The sequence below is a fragment of the Vulpes lagopus genome, chromosome X (genome assembly GCF_018345385.1).
Source record: "Vulpes lagopus strain Blue_001 chromosome X, ASM1834538v1, whole genome shotgun sequence".
Lineage (NCBI taxonomy): Eukaryota > Metazoa > Chordata > Mammalia > Carnivora > Canidae > Vulpes > Vulpes lagopus.
In genome coordinates, this window is record NC_054848.1 from 25,538,883 (window position 1) to 25,557,986 (window position 19,104).

The 19,104-nt window shown below is 38.9% G+C and overlaps 1 protein-coding gene across 1 annotated transcript in view; it reads left to right on the forward strand.

The window, feature by feature from the left end:
* The first annotated feature begins 4,929 nt into the window (after positions 1-4,929).
* The window catches only part of LOC121482459 (ubiquitin-conjugating enzyme E2 variant 2-like), a 41,138-nt gene continuing 26,963 nt past the window's right edge, over positions 4,930-19,104 (forward strand). Inside the window, 1 exon segment of the mRNA XM_041740377.1 lies at positions 4,930-5,102. Within this exon segment, the coding sequence (XP_041596311.1) occupies positions 4,930-5,102 (173 nt within the window).

Sequence of the window (19,104 nt, forward strand, 5' to 3'; positions counted from 1 at the left end):
CCTGTCCTTTGTTCTTATCCTACCCCCAATAAGCAAGATCACCAGCTCATCTTTCTCATTTTCCTTTTTACAAAGGCCAGGCTAGGTGCCTACCCAACATCTCTCTTTGCCGCCCTCACAGGCTTCTGTAATATTCCCTGCGTCCCTCTCACCACATAATATCAAAGTCTGCTGTCTCTGTATTAGGCTTAAGCTCTTCACCCACAGGGATTGTATCTCATTTGTACCTAGGACCTAGAACATAGAAGATATTCAGTGAATGTTGTTGCACTGAACCTGACCACTTGAGTCACACATGTCAAGCCTGTATGTAGCTCTGCAGATGGCAGGATGGATTCTCAGGAGTGTTCTTCCTCCAGGCCTCATGTAATGCCCCAGTTGTCTCTGTGATGGTTGTAAGAAGCTCTTATGCTTAAAAGGAATATTAACAGTTATTAAAAACATGGAATACTAGCTGTTTGTTCCATATTGATGTGTCAAAAGAATCATACAGGCCTAGAGGATGTGGCCACTTTTTAAAGTAGTCACCATATGCAATGAATACTGGCTGATTTCTAATTCATGAAGTTTTTATCATCCATCTTCTGGAAATGAATTGGGAATCTAGTTTTATAGACATCTAATTTTATTTGATTAGTTTAAGAAGCAAAAGCACGAGTTAATGGTGTATTACCATTCCCATGTACTAGAAAGATGTGTTAATGAAATATAATTGTCAACTATTCCATATGTTAATGGGAACTACATGTGAGAATCCGATATGCTTGCTTGCTCTATAAAACATCTTGAAGAGGTCTTTATGGGTGTTTTACAGCTAATTCAGAGATCTCAACCATGGCCAAGTCAGAGTAACATGATTTTGCATTACTATCTACCTTTCTGCAAAGTGGTTATCATTGCATTTTGAGAACAGAGAACATTGTATCCAAACTATGTTTTATAGAACAGTGGTAAGCTTTGAGATGTTAGTAGGACTCTGTAAGTACAAATTTTGGAAGTGTTAGGTAAACCAAAAGTAAACAGGATTTCTCTTTGTAAGACTTCTGCGAGTCTTGCCCTTGCCTTAAGAATGGGACTCATTTATCCAGTAGGCATGGTGCCAGGGCCCGTAATGCTTAGAGGAACCCACAAAAATATCTTCATTTCTTTCAAAATGAGAAGAATAAATGAATATATAATAATGAATCCAGCCTGGATTATATTAATCTTTATACCAATGTAATCATAAAACATATTTTCATAGTTTTTTATGGAGGAAGTAGCCCACAAGCAAAAGTGTCTAGAGCCCTTGGGTATTATAATGCAATCCTGGTTATAATTCTCTAAAAAGTGTGATATGCAGGATTTTCCAGAAATTACTTGTGCATGAGTATCGTTTCATACAGTTTCTCAGAGGGCCAGAGCTAAGAACATGTGGGAATATTTATAAATTGAAATGAACACTAGAATAAGAGTTATAAGAATTAGATTTTAGTGATATCTGCTACTAACTAACCATGCATCTTTGAGTAAGCCATGCAACATCCCTGGCTCCCAGATTGTTAAGAAAAAATGATGGTATTCAACTGGATGCCTTAAAATATGCTTTCCATCTTAAAGGTAATGTTATTTCATATTTTGACTATCCTTGCTTGGTTTGCTGATTTTTTTAAGTTTATACGCATAGGTTAGAACATGAATTCTGAGCGAAAGTCAGAAATACAAGTTTTATGCCTGCTTTCGGCCTTACCTACCTTCTTCCAATAAGAAAATATGCCAAATGTTTATCTCTCAAACAGGAAAAAAGAGTAAGAAATTGGGGCACCTGGATGGCTCAGTGGCTGAGCGTCTTGCCTTTGGCTCAGGTCATGATCCCAGGGTCTTGGGATGGAGTCTTGCATCTGGCTCAAACGGGGAGTCTGCTTCTCCCTCTGCCTATGTCTCTGCCTCTCTCTCTCTGTCTCTCATGAATAAATAAAATGAAATCTTTTTTTTTAAAAAAGGGTAAGGATATTGTGGACATTGCTGCTAAAAACATCGGGGTGCAGGTGTCCTGGCATTTCATTGCATCTGTATCTTTGGGGTAAGTCCCCAGCAGTACAATTGCTGGGTCGTACCAATAAAAAAATAAATTTATTAAAATAAATAAATAATTAAATAGATAGATATAAATCTGAGATTAAAAAAATGTATCCTAACGAAGCTTGGGGCTCCACATTTAGATAAATACAAAAGATAGAGAAGCCACAGTTTGAAAGAGAAACTAGTATTTTCACATAAGTACTAATACTGACCCCCCAAAAAATTCTATTATGAAGGGAGAGAGATTATATAACTATATTCTTGCTATTCTTGTGGTTTAAAGATTGTTTAAGTCTTAGATACATGTAATTATGACTTTAAAGTTACTTTTTTATAATGTAGAATATAGTGTCAGATTCTGAATAAAATGATGCTACTAATTTAAAAAAAAAAGGGTAAGGAACTTGGGAAATTCCCATCTTGAATGTGCTCTCTATTCAGATAGATAGCCATTAAAGTTAAGGTCTTTTTTTCCCTATGATAGGGGATAATACGGTGTTGGGGAGGGTGGTTGGTCAAGAAAGAAAAGGCAAATATGTCTCTTAGGTTTTAAGTGTGGGTGACTTCCTGGCTTGGCTAGTTGTACTACCAACTCACTTTTTGACATGTTGAGTTTTTGGTTATTTGTAAGATAACAAAAAGGAGATGCCCCACAGATGGTTCTACACACAAGTCTAAAATTCAGGAGAGAGGCCAGGTCTTGTGTCTTATATGTGGGAATCTTCAGCCTAGTGGAAGCAGTTCAAAGTACTGGAGTAGAAGAAATAATCCTAGGGAATAAGAGAGAAGAATAGTGGACTATGGATGTAAGTACGGGAAACATCAATTATAAGGGGTAGTTATAGCAAGATAAACTCCCAAAAGGGGGGACAGGAAAAAACAGAGAAATACAAGAACTAGAAGAGGTTATCATTATACAAATAGAGCAGAAGACATTATAATGGAAATGGATTAGAAAGTTTAAGACAAAAAGAAAAAGAAACCAGGTATTCCTACTCACTTCAGCTGAGACCATGAATAACTCCTGCTTTCCTAGGAGTCAGTCCGGTAGTGTACAGCACAACCCAAAGAACAGTAACACCATAGGACCTGATAATTCCCTTTTAAATAATTTATGATAAAGAAAGAATCCCAAGGAAATTGTCAAAGATTTATGTTCAAGGATGTATATAATACTTTCATTTATTTGTAATTTAAAAAGATTAAAAATATGGAGCAAATAGCCAGTAGTACAGGAATGCATCACCTATGACAGTTTATTTTGTAGAACATCATGCAGTTAAAAGCATTTTAAAAAATATTAAAGATACGGGGACATATTCACAATATCCATCTATCGAGGTATATGTGTATATGTCAAAATGTTAACAATGGTTATCACCATTTGTGTTTTTACAGGTGAAGTTAATTTTCTTTTTTGTGTTTTCCTATATTTTCCAAATACCACATAATTGCTATGGTCTGAATGTCGCGATCCTCCAAAATTCATAAGCTGAAATTCTAACCCCCAGAGGTGACAGGATGAGAAGGGGTAGCCTTGGGGAAGTGCCTCAGTGCTTAGGGTGGAGCCCTCATGAATCAGATTAGTGCTTTCTAAATGAGGCTTCAGAGAGCTCCCTTCCCCATCTGCCATGTGAGAGTTCCATGAGAAGTCTGCAGCCTGGAAGAGGGCCTTGGCTGGCCATGCTGGCACCTGAATCCTGAGCTCCCAGTCCACAGAATGGTAAGAAATAAAGTTCTGTTGTCTCTAAGCCACTCAGTCTGTAGTATTTTGCTTATAGGCATCTGAGTGGACTAAGATGGAAATGAACAGGAAGTGCTGATTTTATAATTAGGAGAAAAAGATTACATTTTGAAAGGAGAAAGCAATTAGCAGTGTCAAAGAGTGAAGTCTGGTTACATAATACTGGAAATGTATATCAGACATGGCAATTAGGTCATGATGGATCTTGGGAAAAACACTTTCAGTAGAGGAACGAGAGGAAGGCTGGTTGCAAGGCTCAAGGAGTAAAATGGAAGTGAAAGCCCCAGCCAGTTTTTCTGTGCTTTCACAAGATCTGAAAGTGGAGCGACGGAGAAGAGCCAGATGGTAGCTGAATAGGATGCAGGTGGGAGGGCCTTTTCAAATGAAAAAGTCTTCAGGTGTTTATAGACAAGGAGAGGATCCAGTAAAGAGTTTGAGAAAGAGATGACTGACAGAGCAAGGTCAGGGCAGATACAGGAGATGGAGTTGGACCACCAGCATGAATTGGCCTTGAGCTGGGAAGGGACACCACAGACTTCGGAGTGAAGGAAGGAAAGTCAAAACCAATGAATATAGATATGTTTACAGCGAAATTGAGCAAGACCTCCCTGATGACCTCAATTTTTTCACTGATGTAAAGGCAAGGTCGTCTGCTGAGAATGAAATCGGCAGTTGTTGGGAGGAAGGACCGGGGGTAACTTCTTCAGTTCTGGGCTCATCGTTGAGGGGGACGGAAAAGAGCTGACCCAGACCAAGGACAGAGATGGCCGGGTTGTGCTGGGAGGTGAACAGAATTCGGACACGATAAACGTGGGGAACCGTTGCATGTGAATATTTTTAAATTCCTTTCACAGAATGAGGCTACCAGGGAGGAATCAAGTGGTGAGAAAAAGAAAAAGTAGGAAGTTGGGAGCAGTGAGTGGGAAGCGAAAAGTGGAGAGTGTGTCCACCATGATGAGATGCAGGGCATGAGATTTTGAGTAGAGAGCTAAAGGAATGACAAGGCCCTTTAAGCTGGGTAAAGGTATCTCCATGTATCTTAAGTTATTCCAGGAGAGTAGGACTGGGAGCCGGCCTTCTTCCGTGAGGGGACAGATAACCAGGGGGCAAGTGGATGAGGACGGATGAAGAGTGCAGCCATAACGGTAGCGAGTCGGCCAGGAGAATGGGACCTTGCAAGCAATGGCAAAATCCCGTCCAGAGGCAACCCTGATATATGCCACCTCACCTGTGGGATTCATGGCTCCCCGAGTGGGAAACCTGGCAGCCTCTATGAAAATGGGCTAACGGAAAGGAAGTGGGTGACTGAGGAAGGAGCTAGTTAAGGCAAGCAGAGAGGAAGCTTTCTGGCCTCAATACTTAAGGCAGAGAGGAGATTGGTAGCAATGGACTGAAGTTTCCAACAGAATCCCCAGTTGAGTGGGGCCAGTTGTGAGAAGAATCTGGAAGCAAAAACATGGGATGGTAAGAGGGTAAAGATCTAAGAAAGTAAAACAGGCTTGATATTCGGAAGTTAGCCAAGGAACATAGAGGAGCCTTAGATGCCCTAAATTTGTAGTACTTGGTTTTGGGGCCAGAACAACATGCCTCCAAGGCAGCGTCTGCCTTAACAAGGTATGAGGAAGGCCTCCTCTGCACATACTCAAAAAACCATGGTAAACTATGGAAGAAGACAGCATTTTTTTTTCTTCATTACAAAAAATATTCTTTAGTTGTTTGATTACTCTGTTTCTACTTTCTAAAAGCTATGAAGTCTTTTGTAAATGATTTGAGGAACCTCAGACTAGTGTTCAGAACTAACATGCTTGTCACATTTATTAAACATGTAGTTGAGGGGAAAACTCTGATTTTAGAGGAGTTCAATTTAGGTTGTTTTGTTTTGTTTCTTTATGGAAGGAGATCCATATCTGTTTTTTCCCCCCAGTTATTTAACTTGGGAGGAAACAGTCAATCTTAGAAACAGATTTTTTATGCCTGATATCCGAATACTCATCTATTCATTCCTCTGTTGGGAAAGTGCTTACATCAAACTTCCTTATATCTGTGGCCCGGGTATGGGACCTGAGCCTGACCTATCCACTGTGTACACACCAGACTTTGAATCGGTGACTCGAAAGGCAAAGAAGCTGGGACAGAGGCATTCTTTTTTCTAGCAGCAACAGCCAGAGGAATGCGGTATTAGTGGCGAGAATTCAATGCTGACTATGCCAGCTATGAGATCTGGAATATAGCATGACTAAAACGTAGCTTTCCTGACGCTAGTACCATGGTGTGATGTTGGCTGGGTTCCAGGCCCTGGGGCCCTCGCTCCTCGCCTTTTCCTGAGCCTATTTCTCAAATCCTCCCAGTGATTTTATGACCTACTAAATGGTCTCTCAGTAAATTCCTTTTTTCTGAAATCTACCAGAGTTGGTTTCTGGTGCTTGCAACTATAAACCCTGATTGAAACGTGTAGACAGCTTACTATAGTCACCACCAATCACTGAGAATTCCAAACATAAACTTACCCTGTGACCCAGCAATTCTACTCGTAGGTTTAAACCACGCAGAAATGCATATGTGCACTAGAATATCCAGAGCAGCATTATAATAAAAGACAAAAACTGGGAACGATGCAAAAGTACATCAACATTTGTTCATTATGTAAAATGAATACATGTTGTGGCAAATTCTTAATACAGAACAGCAACGACAGTGATGAATTACTGCTATCTCAACAAGGTAGATGAATCTCAAACCAAATGCTGAGCAAAAGAAGCCAGATGACAAAAAATACATACCTATTAATTCAATTTATGTGAAATGCAAAAACTTGCAGGATGATATTAGGATATTCGAAGTCAGAGTAATGTTACTTTCGTAGCATTCTGTAGCATTTCGTAGCATTCTTTCGTTTCCTCTACAAAAGAGGAAAAGGTTACTAGGAAGGGGCACTAAGTGGGGACTTCTGGGTCTCAGGTCATGTTCTATCACTGGACCTGCATGATGATTTTGTGGATGTGCTTCCTTTTTGGTAATTCTGACCGTACTCTTAAGTTCGAGTGAAGTTTTCCATTTGTGGTTATCAGTGACAGTGCATAGGGAGCAGGCCAAACCAAGGCTCAGAGAGATCAAATAGCTGCCCAAGATTATATAAATGTTCAGTTAACCAGGCTGCCTGACTCCCACTCCCAGGCTCTTAAAATTGCCCCCAACAGTCTTGGCAGGAAGGCCTTACAAGTATCGTTGAGGGACTACGTAAGGTTCAGAGTTTTAGTCATCTTGCCCAAATCTCAAAGCTAGTGTGTAGGTGATGGAGCCATAATCTCTGTAAAGCCGGTTTCTATGTGTTTTCATTTCACTGCATAGTTCTTCTGAAAGTGAAAAGATTGATCATACTGGCAGCATACAAATAGCGTATATAAAAACTTTATCTACTGTTGTTAGGAAATGGTATCCATGAAAGCAAACAACCAGAGTACAGATTAATATGTATGGTATGCTACCATTTGTGTAAAAATTGAAAACCTTTGTGTGCACCTGCATGCATGCGTACAGGTGCATTTGTGTATTTTCTCTTAAGTATTAAATATTTCTGGAAGGATCCCCAAGAAACTGGTAACATTGATTGCTTCTGGGAAAGTGAGCAGTTTGGCTGAGGGACAGAGATAGAAGAGAAAATGTTACTGTAGACCCTTTAAATCATTTAAATTTTGAAGCATGGGAATGTGTTGTGTATTTTTAAATACATTTAAAAGGGGGATCCCTGGGTGGCGCAGCGGTTTGGCGCCTGCCTTTGGCCCAAGGCGCGATCCTGGAGAGCCGGGATCGAATCCCACATCGGGCTCCCGGTGCATGGAGCCTGCTTCTCCCTCTGCCTGTGTCTCTGCCTCTCTCTCTCTCTCTCTCTCTCTCTGTGACTATCATAAATAAATAAAAAAATTTAAAAAAAAATAAATAAATACATTTAAAAGTCTTCGTTCTACCTACAACCAAAAGTGGATCTCCCCCAGGTACCATATGAGCAGTGTTTAGAGGTGAAGAATTCGGGATTTTCAGGGACTTAGTGGATGTGTTCAATATGAGAAAACACTTATTTTCCTTGTGTTTCAGGTTCTTAATCTTATAATGAAGTAAGATATTTCTTAGCTCCTTCTTGGTACTTCTGGAAAGTCAATGGCATAATAGATGTGTAAGAAAAGGTAAGATTTTTTTTTTTTTTTTTACGATTAGCAGCACTTGTGGCATATCACTAGAACATGACCCTCTTCTCCCTTTCTTTTTCTCACTTCCTATTTAAATGTGTCCACTGATTTTCCATGTCTTATCCCTCCTCACTCCAATCCTCACAAACACCAGTTACCCACAGTTTGAAAAGCCTCTGCTGCTCTCAGGGTGTATAGTCTTAGGCCTAAAATTTTGTGTGACCAAATTTTAAAACATTTAGAGAGTGGACAATGGGACCTGAATATGTTGATAATAATAAATTATGGGAAGTGCAGGAATCCCTTCTTCAGAGAAATTCCTTAACAGAATTCTAAACATAATGAATGAATGAAGTGGGTGAAATAAGGAACCCTGCCCATAAACATTCAGTATTTGGAAGGACTCTTGCCTTTATTTTGTTCTGACATCCAGTGCCTGGTGCTATCAGAGTGAGTTAATGTCTTGACCACCATTTTATTATGGAACTCAAGGAATGGCCTGCACGTTAGAAAGCTCAGTGCGCATGATTTTTATTTTTTTTTCAAGACATTATTTGAGGGACACCTGGGTGGCTCAGTTGGTTTAAGGGTCTGCCTTCAGCTTGGGTCATGATCTCAGGGTCCTGGGATCAAATCCTGCATGGGATTCCCTGCTGTGTGGGGAGCTTGCTTCTCCCTCTGTCTCTGCCTCACTCTCTATGTCTCTCATGAATATATGAATAAAATCTTTTTTTAAAAGGACATCTGTTGATACAACAATATATATGGAAGCAAACAATACCATCTATAAGTTAATCATTCTTATTGATCATTTGGGCATGAACTAGTTGTCGTATGCCCTAATTGTATCAGGCCTCCTGTGTACCAAGAAAATTCTCTACTTTGTATATCTGTTAAACCTCTCTTTTTCCATTGACCATCCCGCAAGTAGTTGCTTAGGTTTACACGAGTATAGTACACACACATAAAAATACGTTTGGAGGGAAATCAGCATACTCATCAATAAAATGTACATGAAAATAATTTTTATTTTTTTATTTTTTAAAAGATTTTATTTATTTATTCATAAGAGACAGAGAGAGAGAGAGAGAGAGGCAGAGACACAGGCAGAGAGAGAAGCAGGCTCCATGCAGGGAGCCCGATGTGGGACTCGATCCCGGGACCCAGGATCATGCCCTGGGCCGAAGGCAGGTGCTAAATCACTGAGCTACCCAGGGATCCCGAAGATAATTTTTAAATGATGTTCAATGGGAAGTGAAATTTTTCAAGGACATCAAAGCAGTTGGCAAGGGGCACCTGGGTGGCTCAGTCGGTTAAGAGTCTGCCTTCAGCTCAGGTCATGATCCCGGGGTCTCACTCTCTCTCTGTCAAATAAATAAATAAATAAAATCTTAAAAAAAAAAAAAGAAAAGAGGCAGTTGGAGAGCCTACTTAAATAGGTGAAGCTTTTTGTAGGAAAATATATGTCAAGATGGAACAGTTACACTGGCATAATTTTAAGAACTATACTACCTTATTTTCAGTATTCCTTTGATACTTTTAAGTGTGGCTCAGTGACACTGATGGTAATTTCTGTTTTTAAAAAAAGATTTTATTTATTTACTTGAGAGAAAGAGCAAGTGAGAGAGCAAGCACAAGCGAGGAGGAGGGGCAGAGGGAGAGGGAGAAGCAGACTCCCTGCTGAGCAGGGAGCCCGATGCAGGACTCAATCCCAGAACCCTGAGATCATGACCTGAGCTGAAGGCACATGCTTAACTGACTGAGCCACTCAGGTGCCCTGTTACTGCCGGTAATTTCAATTATTTGTTAATACTAGCGCTTTGTCAAAAATGAACTTTCTTCTTTAGATAGTTTTAAAGATTTGTTCATTCATTTTTTTTTATTTTTTTATTTTTTTATTTTTTTAATTAACTTTTATTGGTGTTTAATTTACCAACATACAGAAAAACACCCAGTGCTCATCCCGTCAAGTGTCCACCTCAGTGCCCGTCACCCATTCCCCTCCAACACCCGCCCTCCTCCCCTTCCACCACCCCTAGTTCGTTTCCCCGAGTTAGGAGTCTTTATGTTCTGTCTCCCTTCCTGATATTTCCCAACATTTCTTTTCCCTTCCTTTATATTCCCTTTCACTATTATTCATATTCCCCAAATGAGGTCTAAGATACATAGAGTAAAGCACACAAATCATATATCTACAACTCCATGAACTTTTGTGCATGTGCACGCACACACACACACACACACACACACCTACACACAGCAGGGTAACTACCACTCAGTTGAAGATAAAGGGCATTTCCAATACCCCAGAGGCTTCCCTCATGACCTTGCTGCTTGTAACATACTCCCAGAGGGAACCGCTCTTCTGACCTCTATCACAATACATTTGGTTTGCCCATTATTGAAATTCATATAAGTGGAATCATATGCTATTAAGGGAGCTCATATAAATGGAACCTATTCTTCTGTATCTGAATTTTTTGGCTTATCATGACATCTGTGAAAGAAAGCCACATTGTAGAGTGTAGCAGTAGTTGATTCTTTTTTATAGCAAAATAGTATTCCACTGATTATACCACAATTTGTTTATTCATTGTACTGTTGTTGGGCATTTGAGTTGGTTTTAGTTTGGGGCTATTATAAAGCTGCTAAGAGACACCTGGGTGGCTCAGTCCATTAGGCATCCTACTCTTGGTTTTGACTCAAGCCATAATCTCAGGGTCTCAAGGTCAAACACCATGTTGGGCTCCACATTCAGTGTGGAGTCTGCTTAAGACTCTCTCCCTCTGCCCCTGCACACCCCTAAAATAAGTAAATAAATATTTTTTAATAAGCCTCTAAGAACATTCTCGTACCTGACTTCTGCACTCATTCTTGTGGGTGTAAATCTAGGTGTGTGATGGCTAGGATATAAGGTCAGCATTATGTTTAGCTTCAGAAGATACTGACAAGTATCTTTCCAAAGTGGTCATATCATTTTACACTCCTGGCAGCTTATGTATGAGAGTTCCAGTTCCGTATCTTCACCAATACTGGGTGTTGTCAATGTCTTTCATTTTAGGTAGGTGTTTAATAGTATCTCATTGAGGTTTTAATTTACATTTCTCTGAGTAGTAATGTTGAGAATATTTATATATGCTTATTGCCTGCTTGAGTATCCCCTTTTTGTGAAGTAATAACTCAAATCCATTGCCTGTTTTCTGACTTGATAGTTTTTTACTGTGCTTTATTGCCTTTGTGATCCAGTTGGTTTCCCTCAAAAGTATAGAAGTCAATTAGAAAACAAATTAAATTTGAAATACATTCTCTTTATGGCAAATGTGGTCAACTACCTCAATTTCTCTTATAAAGTATTTCTATGTATATGTATGAGATAATAACCTGAGAGAATGTATACCACTTAAAAGAAATGTTAAAGAACTTGCCTTATGTCCATTGTCACCACTGCTATTCAACATAGTACTAGAAGTCCTAGCCTCAGCAATCAGACAACAAAAAGAAATAAAAGGCATTCAAATTGGCAAAGAAGAAGTCAAACTCTCCCTCTTCACCGATGACATGATACTCTACATAGAAAACCCAAAAGACTCCACTCCAGGATTGCTAGAACTCATACAGCAATTTGGTAGCGTGGCAGGATACAAAATCAATGCCCAGAAATCAATGGCATTTCTATACACTAACAATGAGACTGAAGAAAGAGAAATTAAGGAGTCAATCCCATTTACAATTGCACCCAAAAGCATAAGATACCTAGTAATAAACGTAACCAAAGAGGTAAAGGAACTATACCCTAAAAACTATAGAACACTTCTGAAAGAAATTGAGGAAACACAAAAGACGGGAAAATATTCCATGCTCATGGATTGGCAGAATTAATATTGTGAAAATGTCAATGTTACCCAGGGCAAGTTACACGTTCAATGCAATCCCTATCAAAATATCATGGACTTCCTTCAGAGAGTTAGAACAAATTATTTTAAGATTTGTGTGGAATCAGAAAAGACCCCGAATAGCCAGGGGAATTTTAAAAAAGAAAACCATATCTGGGGGCATCACAATGCCAGATTTTAGGTTGTACTACAAAGCTGTAGTAATCAAGACAGTGTGGTACTGGCACAAAAACAGACACATAGATCAATGGAACAGAATAGAGAACCCAGAAGTGGACCCTGAACTTTATGGTCAACTAATATTCGATAAAGGAGGAAAGACTATCCACTGGAAGAAAGACAGTCTCTTCAATAAATGGTGCTGGGAAAATTGGACATCCACATGCAGAAGAATGAAACTAGACCACTCTCTTGCACCATACACAAAGATAAACTCAAAATGGATGAAAGATCTAAATGTGAGACAAGATTCCATCAAAATCCTAGAGGAGAACACAGGCAACACCCTTTTTGAACTCAGCCACAGGAACTTCTTGCAAGATACAACCACGAAGACAAAAGAAACAAAAGCAAAAATGAACTATTGGGACTTCATCAAGATAAGAAGCTTCTGCACAGCCAAGGGTACAGTCAACAAAACTAAAAGACAACCTACAGAATGGGAGAAGATATTTGCAAATGACGTATCAGGTAAAGGGCTAGTTTCCGAGATCGATAAAGAACTTATTAAACTCAACAGCCAAGAAACAAACAATCCAATCATGAAATGGGCAAAAGACATGAACAGAAATCTCACAGAGGAAGACATGGACATGGCCAACAAGCACATGAGAAAATGCTCCACATCACTTGCCATCAGGGAAATACAAATCAAAACCACAATGAGATACCACCTCACACCAGTGAGAATGGGGAAAATTAACAAGGCAGGAAACCACAAATTTTGGAGAGGATGCAGAGAAAAGGGAACCCTCTTGCACTGTTGGTGGGAATGTGAACTGGTGCAGCCACTCTGGAAAACTGTGTGGAGGTTCCTCAAACAGTTAAAAATAGATCTGCCCTATGACCCAGCAACTGCACTGCTGGGGATTTACCCCAAAGATACAGATGCAATGAAACGCTGGGACACCTGCACCCCGATGTTTCTAGCAGCAATGTCCACAATAGCCAAACTGTGGAGGGAGCTTCGGTGTCCATCGAAAGATGAATGGATAAAGAAGATGTGGTCTATGTATACAATGGAATATTCCTCAGCCATTAGAAACGACCAATACCCACCATTTGCTTCGACGTGGTTGGAACTGGAGGGTATTATGCTGAGTGAAGTAAGTCAATCGGAAAAGGACAAACATTATATGGTCTCATTCCTTTGGGGAATATAAATAATAGTGAAAGGGAATAGAGGGGAAGGGAGAAGAAATGTGTGGGGAAATATCAGAAAGGGAGACAGAACATGGAAGACTCCTAACTCTGGGAAACGAACTAGGGGTGGTGGAAGGGGAGGAAGGCGGGGAGTGGGGGTGACTGGGTGGCAGGCACTGAGGGGGGCACTTGACGGGATGAGCACTGGGTGTTATTCTGTATGTTGGCAAATTGAACACCAATAAAAAATAAATTTATTATTAGAAAAAAAAGAACTTGCATTATCAACTGTAATTATTTGTTCCTCTTACCTGAAAGCCTATTCTACCATTGTGAAAATGAACCATATTCACTGACAACATCAAACGCTGGTGAGGATATGGAGCACAGAAATGCTTATACATCACTGGTGGGCATGCATAATGGGAGAGCCATTTTGGAAGACAGTTTAGCAGTTTCTTAAAAAACTTAACATCTTCTTAACATATGATCCAGCAATCATGCTGGATTTACCGAAAGGAGTTGAAAACTTAAGTCCAAACAAAAACCCACAAACTAATGTTTATAATGGCTTTATTGATAATTGCCAAAACTCGGAAGCAACCAAGATCTTCCTAAGTAAGTAAGTAAGTAAGTAAGTAAGTAAGTAAGTAAAGTAAGTAAGTAAAGTAAGTAAACTGTGGTACATCCAGATAATGGAATATTACTCTGTGCTAAAAAAAAGAAATGAACTATTAAACCATGAGGAGACATGGAAGGAACTTAAGTGCATACTATTAAGTGGAAGGAGCCAATCTGAAAAGGCTATATACTCTATGGTTTCAACTGTATGGCATTCTGGAAAAGGTAAAACTATGGAGACAATAAAAAGATTAGCAGTTGCCATGGGGTATCTGGGTGGCCCAGTCAGTTAAGCATCCGACTCTTGATCTCAGCTCAGATCATGATCTCATGGTCGTGAGTTTGGGTCCTACATTGGGTTCCATTCTGGGCATAAAGCCTACTTAACAAAAGATTAGCAATTACCAGGAGTGGGGAGGTGTGGGGAGAGGTGACTAGAGAAAGAATGGAATTTTGGGGGGCAGTGAAAATATTCTGTATAATATACAGTGGTGGATACATATCAAAATAGTTTTGTTCAAACACATAGAATATACAGCACCAAGAGTGAACCCTAAGATAAACTGGACTGTGGGTGATTATGATGTGTCAGTGTAGATTCTTACTTAGCTTAAAAAGAAAAAGGTACCATTCTGTTGGTGATGATGATAGCAGAGCCCATGCATGTGTGGGGGCAGAGGATATATAGGAAATCTCTGTGACTTCCTCTTAATTTTGTTGTAAACCTAAAACTGCTCTTACAAATAGTCTCAGAAAAATATCCAAATTTCCCCACAACTTCCTGCCTTCTGTAATTTACTTTAGAGTCTGTGATCAAGACATAAAACCTTGTGACAGGCACTAAGGAGGGTGCTTGATGGGATGAGCACTTGATGGGTGTTATACTATATGTTGGCAAATTGAATTTAAATTTTTAAAAATTAAGAAAATAAAACCTTAATTTGGTAAATAATCATTATTCAAATTAGAGCAACTAACAGAAACACTGCCACATGCCTATTAATGGTGCATTCTTGCCTGAGCAGATATGTAGAAGATAGAAATATATAAAATATACAAAGTAAACTTTACAAAAATGAATCTTACATTGTGAAGTAATAATAATGGTACTTACAGCATGAAAAAGATTTTTAATCTTCGAAACCCATTTATGTACCTTGTTTTCACCAAGATTGGCAATGACTGGTGAAAAGGGAGAAGGTTATCTTATTTACAGTGTGAAATTGAGCAAAGTAATGGACAGAAAGCTTAAATGTGTTTGTATGAAAACATGTTTCTCCATTTCAAAAGTACTGATACATATTAATAATGAGATACTGATCTTCCAACGTACGGTTCTCCTTTGCCATCTCAATTTGCTCCTCTTTTGGAACAATAGTGAATATCCTCTCTTGTGCACACCCCCTAGTATTCACAGAAGCAAATCAATGGACAATTGATCCAAGTATTTTCTTGAGTTAAATCCAACCATCTCAAAATGAGCACAAGATTGAATATCCTTCGGTGGCTTGTGACATCAGCTGAGCAACATGAGTGAATTACAGCTGCATGTCCCCTCTAGGGCTATCTATTATCCAATATGTCTTATTTAATTTTCAGTTTCAGGCAGGCAAATTGACCATGTATACTTGCTTGTGTCAGTAGCTAATTTTAGATCACTATTCTAATTGGAAATGGCATGCCCCTTTAGCTTGTCATGTAAAAATTCACATTTTCTGATTAATGTGATTCATTTATATTAGATTTGACTTGACAGAATGGCAATGTGTAATATAGGAGGCAAGTATGACAGGATTCCTCTCTCCCTCACTCAGTCACCCTCTTTATAAATGATCCAATCAAGGCATCAGACTGCAGTGTCTTCCTTTAAATAGATAAATTTTGAACTCACACCTATTCTAATGTGACTTTCGTGGTATTTTCTCACAAGTCAGGCACCTCTTATTGGGGGGGCAATTTTATTTGTAGTGTTGCCTTTACATTCATTCATGGCACATGGACAAACTGCTGTGATCGAAAGGTTGCTCTTTTGCTATTGTTTTTGTGTGTCTGGGTTTGTGTCTAAACTGCAGATCAGACAAAGCTGGACATTCAGGTTTTAAATGCAATTTGAAGATAGTAGTGGGAATTGTGAATTATATAAGCACTATGTCATGTCACTATTAGTCTGAAAAAAGTAAGAACTGGTAAAATGAGAATTGCAACTAAAAGTAAAAGGAAATGTTTAAAAGACTAAAGGAAAAACATATCAGGTTAGGAATTCCTGTTATTAAAAGAAGATTTTATTTTATGTAACTTATGAATTTTCTATACTCTATGCCCTTCCCTTTGTTATATTAAAGCATGTTCTCAGGCAGCCCGGGTGGCTCAGTGGTTTAGCGCTGCTTTCAGCCCAGGGCCTGATCCTGGAGACCTGGGTTCAAGTCCCACATCAGGCTCCCTGCATGGAGCCTGCTTCTCCCTCTGCCTATGTCTCTTCCTCTCTCTCTCTCTCTCTCTCTCTCTCTCTCTCTCTCTCTCTCTTTCATGAATAAATAAATAAATAAATAAAATATTTTTTAAAAAAGTACGTTCCCTCTAAACCTACTTTGTTGAGCTCTTTTATCGTGAATGGATGTTGTACTTTGTCAAATGCTTTTTCTTCATCTATTGAAATGATTATATGGTTCTTAACCATTAACATGATGTATCACATTGATTGATTTGCAAATATTGAATTACAGTTGCATCCTGGGAACAAATCCCAGTTGATTGTGAATGATTTTTTAAAATGTATTCTTGAATTTGGTTTGCTACTATTTTCTTGAGGATTTTTGCATCCATGTTCATCAGGGATATTGACCTGTAGTTCTCTTTTTCTGTGGTGTCAATCTGGGTAGCAGGATAATGTTGGCCTCATAGGAAGAATTTGGCAGTTTTCCGTTCTCTTCTATTTTTTGGAATAGTTTGAGGAGAATAGGTATTAATGCATCTTTAAATGTTTGGTAGAATTTACCCATGAAGCCATCTGGTCCTGAACTTTGTTCAGGAGTTTTTTTATTACAGATTCAGTTTCTTTGCTGGTTATCAGTCTGTTCAAATTTTCTATCTTTTCTTGTTTCAGTTTTGGTAATTTATGTTTCTAAAAATTTACCCATTTCTTCTAGGTTGTCCAATTTGTTGGCATATAGGTTTTCATAATATTCTCTCATAATTGTTTGTATTTCTGGAGTGATGGTTGTTATTTCTCTCCTCTAATTTGTGATTTCATTTATTTGAGTCCTATTCTTTTTTTTATTGAGGAGACTGGCTAGAGGTTTATGATTTTTTTTTCAAAGAACAAGCTCCTGGGATGTCCAGTGGCTTAGTCGATTAAGTGTCCAACTCTTTTATTTCAGCTAAAGTTATGATCTCAAGGTCCAGGGATCCAGCCCCTTGTTGGGCTCCATGATCAGCAGGGTGTCTGCATGAGAATTCTCTCCCTCTCCCTCTGCCTGCACCTCCACCTGCTTGTGCACACAATCATTCTCTTTCCCTTTCTCTCTCTAAAATAAAATAAAATAAAATAAAATAAAATAAAATAAAACTTAAAAAAAAAAGAAGAACCAGCTCCTGGTTTCATTGATCTATTATATATATCTATTTTTTAGTTTCTATATAATTTATTTGTATTCTCATCTTTATTATTTCCTTCCTTCTGCTGGTTTTAGGTTTTGTTTGTTGTTCTTTTTAGCAAGCTTAGGTTGCTAATTTGACATTTTCCTTGCTTTTGTAGATAAGCCATTATTGCTATAAACTTCCCTCTTAGAACTGCTTTTACTGCATCCCAGAGGTTTTGGAATGTTGTGTTTCCATTTTCATTTTTTCTATGTACCTTTTTATTTCTTCTTTGATTTCCTGGTTGACCCATTCATTGTTTAGTAGCTTTAATCTTCATGTGTTGTGATCTTGCCAGATTTTTTCTTGTGGTTGACTTCAGGTTTCATAGAGTTGTGGTCAGAAAAAATCTTGAATTTGTTGAGGCTCATTTTATGGGAAAATACATTATCTGTTCTGAAGAATGTTTTGTGTGTACTTGAAAAGAATGTGTATTCCACTCTTTTAGGATGGAACATTCTGAATATATATGTTAAGTCCATCTATTCCAGAATGACATCCAAAACCATTGTTTCCTTGTTGATTATCTGCTTAGATTATCTGTCCGTTGATGTAAGTGGGGTGTTAAAGTCCCCTACTATTACTGTATTATTATCAATTAGTTACTTTATGTTCAATATTAATTATTATATGTGTTTGCTCCCATGTTGGGTGCATAAATACTTAAAATTGTTATGTTTTCCTGTTGGATTGTCCCCTTTAGTATGATATAGTGTCCTTCTTTGTCTCTTGTTGCAGTCTTTGGTTTAATGTCTGTTTTGTCTGATATTAAGTATTACTACTCAACAACAAAGAAACAAACAATCCAATCATGAAATGGGCAAAAGACATGAACAGAAATCTCACAAAGTAAGACATAGACATGGCCAACAAGCACATGAGAAAATGCTCCACATCACTTGCCATCAGGGAAATACAAATCAAAACCACAATGAGATACCACCTCACACCAGTGAGAATGGGGAAAATTAACAAGACAGGAAACAACAAATGTTGGAGAGGATGTGGAGAAAGGGGAAGCGTCTTGCACTGTTGGTGGGAATGTGAACTGGTGCAGCCACTCCGAAAACTGTGGAGGTTCCTCAGAGTTAAAAATAGATCTACCCTACCACCCAGCAATTGCAGTGCTGGGGATTTACCCCAAAGAAACAGATGCAGTGAAACGCCAGGACACCTGCTCCCCGATGTTTCTAGCAGCAATGTCCACAATAGCCAAACTGTGGAAGGAGCCTCGGTGTCCATGGAAAGATGAATGGATAAAGAAGATGTGGTCTATGTATACAATGGAATATTACTCAGCCATTAGAAATGACAAATACCCACCATTTGCTTCAACATGGATGGAACTGGAGGGTAGTATGCTGAGTGAAATAAGTCAATCGGAGAAGGACAAACATTAAATGGTCTCATTCATTTGGGAAATATAAAAAACAGTGAAAGGGAATAAAGGGGAAAGGAGAAAAAATGAGTGGGAATTATCAGAAAGGGAGACGGAACATGGAAGACTCCTAACTCTGGAAAACGAACAAGGGGTGGTGGAAAGGGAGGTGGGTGGGGGGTGGGGGTGACTGGATGATGGGCACTGAGGGGGGCACTTGATGGG